Genomic DNA, 5,409 nt, shown 5'->3' with positions numbered 1-5,409 from the left:
TGTTCTTCTTTAGAAGCGAAGCTTCTAGAAACTCTTTCTTTTGTTTTATTTGCAAGTATTTGCTCGTTTAGATTGTTGGACATTCGAAACAATTGACTAATGAAAAATTGAGGTTATAAAGGGAAGCTTCACAGCTTTGCACGCGTTCTTTCGATACTTGTTTATTATATTGAATTCTTATCCGTTTCTTTAATTTTAGTTTTGGTTTAGTGATAGTTTCTAAGTGTTTGTTCGCGAGTTAAAATAACCTTTACTTTTATTTTGTGAAAAAGTCTATGCTGAGCATTTAACACGTCACAAGAAATAAACTGTAAATTAATTTTAGTATTAATTTGCGACTTATAATATAAAGAACGAACCGAACATAACACACAACGAGATGAACAACCGAACATGCTTTTATAATACGGCCACGAATAAATATTTTTACATAATAATAATAATAATAAATAAATAAATAAATAAAAATTAAATAAAATTTATTTATTATCCTTATTATTATTATTTTTTTTTATTTTAAATTCGTTTCTCCATCCTTGGTCACATTTAATATATACATATACACAATTTTGCTTTAAAACATAGTTATTTCATAATTTAAATTTTATTCCTATTAATACATAAGTTAAACATGAAAAATATGGTATTTTTTTTTCTGACCAATCACGAGACAGAATGGCGAGCGCCATTAATTTCTCGTTATGTATACAAAGCACGCCATTGGTTAAAAATTGTACTGAAAATTGCATATACTCTAAATGCAAGGCGTTGAAGCAAAACGAAACTAACGAAAAATTGAGACCTCCTGAATATTATGTTTTACTGATACTCGGAACCAATTTTTCACTCATTTTTCGTGATTTTTTTTCGTTCGCCTTACTTTTGTGAGTTATGCAATTTGTCGGGTTTTGCGTATTGCCAGTTGCATAACCCAATTTGTATAAAAATTTCTTCTAAGTTTTTATTTTATGGGAATAAATGAATGATATAACCAAACATGCATGGTGGGAAAAAAAAAAAACAAATTTTATTTTTTTTTTAAATAATATATTTGAGAGAATAAATACATATATTACTATATTATTATTATTATTATTATTATTATTATCACTATTAAACACGACAAGACTCTTATTTGTCGGGGTTTTTAAGTATTTATCCCAGGTTTCTACCCGATTCCTTAGGGACAAATACTCGAATTTCGGTGGTGTTACTTATAATATTTTCCGAAGAATGTGGGCCGTCCCACATAGTGCGATTTCCTGGATGGTTTCTTCTTTTAGGTTCTTCAAAATCTTCTTTAAATTTCCTTTCATTGAATGTGGTGGCATGGCTCCCAGTGATGCTCCCACGATGACCGGAATCGTTTCTGTTTTTGTTTCCCACATCCTGGCTATTTCAATTTCCAAATTTCTATATTTCAGCCTTTTGTCTGCTTCTTTGGCTGTCTCGTGTTTTTTTCTGCCGGCACGGATACCTCAATTAACTTACACCATTTTTCCGCATTATGCCTGAGGATGTTATCCGGCTTGTTCGCTGTTATTATTATTATTATTATTATAAATTTGAAAAAAAAAAACCGGAAAACTTAATAATCGTTTGTGGCAAATTTAGTAGTTTATGTGTCACGATTAAGAAAAATATACATACATATATTTTATACATATATATGTATATAATATAAATGTGGCCAAATATAAATCAAACGTTCAATCATCACTCAAAATTTAATTACAGGTTTAAAACGAGGTTTCTTCTATGACGACAAACAACCGAACCTGATTTTTTCTAATTATTCCTCTTTCTCGCCTTTTCCTCCCTCCCTTCCTCTTTTTGCCTTCTCGCTTTTTCGTACTTTTTTCCAAAACGAAATCGTAGCCATTATTTAAATTATTTGAAAATATAACAGAAACGTTTTGCACCTCTACTCTCCTCTCCTCCTCCCGCGCACAGGAAAAATCCAAAAGGTAGACATCATCTTGTTTCGCTGTCTGATACTGTCACTCCTGAATGTGCCGGCTCGTCTTTACTGGTCCTTTCCTAAATGAAAGAAAAAAAAAAATAATAACAATTAGTAAAGACAAATGTAAAAAGTTTATAAAAATTTTCTGTTGTTTCATCCGCGTTCTACCTACTTACCATCGAGTAAAAACGCACGTATTTTTTCTCTCTCTCTCTCATTTTCACCTTTTCTCCACCTATCAATCTTGCAAAAAAGAAATCGTGAATTTAAATATTATCGTTCTAACCCTAAAAGGAAACTTTTTTTATTTGGAATACTTCGTACGAGAAAAACTACAAAAAAAAAACGTTTCGAATGATATCGTCGCGTTAAAATCATCGTACAATTAGCAGACGATGAAAATTATATATAGAAAATTATCGGTACTAATAATAATAATAATAATATTAAGTTCATCAATCAAACTGTCAGATGAGCGAAAAACCTCACATTATTGAATTACATTTTATACTTATTTTAGTTTTTCTTATACTTTGACTAACATTAATAATAATAATAATAATAATATTATTGACGACAATATCGACAGTGATAATAATAATAAAATTATCTAAAATCAATCATCGAGTCATGAAATTAAAATAAATAAATAAAAAATTTTAAAAAATAGCATTTTTTTAGATTATTATTTCTCTTAACCTAATTCATTTTTTTCTCCTTTATCCTCTCTACCCCCCGCAAACGACGACGTCATTTCCGTTCTATACGAAAAACCAAAAGATAAGATTAAAAAACGAAAAGAAAAACTCGAATTTCCCAAGCATTGTGCGCTGCGAAAATCATTTCGACCGAAAATTCTTTTTTTTCCTATTTTCGTCTTCCTTTTCCTTTTCTTTTCCTTTTGGTTTCTTCTTTTTCCACCTCCTCCTCCTCCTCCTTCTTCTTTTTTCCTCTTTCCAATCAATCGTCTTCGTCTTCGTCATCGCTATTCGTGTACTTTGGTTGAGTTTTCCTCCTTCTCGTGCTTCCTCTTCCCTCTCCTCCTCTTCCACCTTTTCCACTTTTTATTTTTATTTTCATTCTAACGGATTCCGATTCGGAATTTCCATCCTCATCGTCCACCGTCTGAAAATTTAAAAAATCAAAATAAATAAAATTTGACAAATAATAAAATCCGAACGACGGGATTCTCTCATCATCACCTTTATCTTCTCATCCGTTTCCGCATCCTGTTCCAATCTTTGTCTCGCGTTCGTAAACACGGATTGAAGGACGATTAAATCTTCGTGTATGAGAGAAGCTTCTTCGTTGTATATTTGAGCATTTTTACACATTTGAGTAAAATCCTTTTCCAAATCGTCAAAATCCGAATACTGAAACAACAATGACAAGAGTCAGAATGAAACTTTTCCCCCCTTTTTTTCTATTTCCCCCCACCTCCTCCCCCCAGCTTACTTTTCCATCTTCTATCCTGTTAAATATTTTCTTTATATCCAAAGGTTTATTTATTATGTCGTAATAATCCGGTAATTTATTTTTAGAAGGTAATTTCATGAAAGGTTCGCTGAGAATTTCCTTCCATGGCTAAAATTAAATCAACAAAAAAGTTAAACACGAGAGAGAGAGAGAGGAGAGGTCATTAGGTCAATGTTTGATTACCTTTCTTTCCGCTTCTAATTTTTGCTGTTTCTCAAGTTTTTCAGTTGCTCTTGCTTCTCTCAAACCTTGATGTTTGGTTCGTTTGTACGCTTTTACATTGACGGCAGTTTCTAGCGTGGTATAGCGACGCGTACAAGCTATAAATTAAAAAGAAATTTACAAGAAAATTTGTTTAAATTTAATGAAAAATAATTTTACTAACTTCGCTTTTTAACTGCCTTTGAAAATTTAAAAGTCTCAATGACCTCAATTCGATTTCGAAGCTCGAAGTTTTAAATCTTCAGCCATCAAAGTTGGTAAATTGTTAAGTACGTCGATTCTCATTGCGATCCGAGCTGCTTTCCTACAAAGTTGATGCAAAGCAAAATGTTAATCGTCCCGAATTGTCACGTGATAAAAATTCCAACAGGTAAAAGAAGCCAATTTTACCTGTTTTCTCTTTCTTGAAGAATTGTGAGAGGATCTAATCCCATGGTGTAGTGACTCGATTTTGTTTGGCCGGCGTTTGACCGGGCTGGGGTACGGCCGTCGTTGTTCCAGGTCGCACGGTCGTGGGAGGAAGAGATCCGTGTTGAGGTTAAACGATACCTCCAGGTTCTAAAATATTAAAATTACCGGATTTCTTATGGGATCTTCTTGTTTTCCAAGCATTTCTTAAATTCCATGCAAAATATATGGAAAAAAAATGTACTTGAAATGCGGCCAATATGAAAACATACCATAGTAAACCATAGGGTAAACCTTGCCACAATATAATATCATCATTTACTCCTGATCTAAGATAAGTCCAAACTTCATGGAAATAATACATGGCGCCAAATAACGTGGTACCAAAACCGAATATTATAATTCCATATATATATATTGATTAATAACGTGTATTTTATTTTTTTTAATTGCTGACAGGCCAAAAAAAGTGACAATTATTGAAAGACACCATAAATGTTCCCAGAGTTGGGGTTTTGGTACTTGAAGTTCTTCTATTTCCAAAATGAATATATCTAATCTATCGAGGATGTCTGGTAATAGTTTTGCAAACATGGCAAAAAAAAGTAAGTAATGGAAGAAAATACAATATTTTAATCCTGATTTGTTTAGTACACTGAAAAGAAAAGAAAAAAAAAACAATTAATTATTGTATATCAGTCTATAAATAATGATTTAATTTCTTAAACTTTTTAAGAAACTTTTCTGTAGTATCATTTTCCTTTTTTCATAAAACTCTTTAGTTTTAGGAGCAAAAAACTGGTCCAATGCAGTTTTGACAACCTCATTGTCATTTTGGAATTTTTGTCCATTCAAAAAATTTTTTAGGGATCAGAAAAAATAATACTCACTTCGAACTAAGTCGGGACTATAAGGAGAGTGAGGCAAAACATTCCAGCCAAGCTCTAGTAGTGTTTGTCCAGTGGCTAAAGATGGGGAGGGCCTGGCATTATCGTGGTGAAAGACAATTCCTTTGTTATTGGCTAGCTATGGTCGTTTTTCTTGGATGGTATCATTTAAATTTGTCAATTGTCGAATGTAAACCTCTGAATTTATGGTCTGACTTTGTGGCAGCAGCTCAAAGTCGACTATGACTTTGTAATCCCACCAAAATGATAACAATAACTTTTTTGGTGAATGTCAGCCTTAGAAGTTCTAAGGTGCCTGTTTCCTTGCCTAGACCAGGATCTTTTTCTCAAAAAGTCATCATAAACAACCTACTTTTCATCTCCGGTGACCATTCTTTCAAAAAAGGGTCATTCGCATTGCATTTAAGAAGCATATCGCAAAGACCCATCAAG

The 5,409-nt window shown here is 32.4% G+C and overlaps 1 protein-coding gene across 1 annotated transcript; it reads right to left on the bottom strand.

Annotated features, from left to right (window-relative positions):
- Window positions 1-2,923: 2,923 nt before the first annotated feature.
- Phum_PHUM537650 (uncharacterized protein) lies at window positions 2,924-4,095 on the bottom strand (the record flags this gene model as incomplete). Its single annotated transcript, XM_002431576.1, has 6 exons — window positions 2,924-3,073; window positions 3,166-3,336; window positions 3,419-3,547; window positions 3,623-3,759; window positions 3,821-3,900; window positions 4,052-4,095. 6 exons carry the CDS (start codon window positions 4,093-4,095, stop codon window positions 2,924-2,926), a joined length of 711 nt encoding a protein of 236 aa, XP_002431621.1.
- Window positions 4,096-5,409: the final 1,314 nt, after the last annotated feature.

The sequence above is a fragment of the Pediculus humanus genome, genomic scaffold (assembly GCF_000006295.1).
Source record: "Pediculus humanus corporis 1103172108290 genomic scaffold, whole genome shotgun sequence".
Classification (NCBI taxonomy): domain Eukaryota; kingdom Metazoa; phylum Arthropoda; class Insecta; order Psocodea; family Pediculidae; genus Pediculus; species Pediculus humanus.
This window is presented reverse-complemented; position numbering and strand designations above follow the sequence as displayed.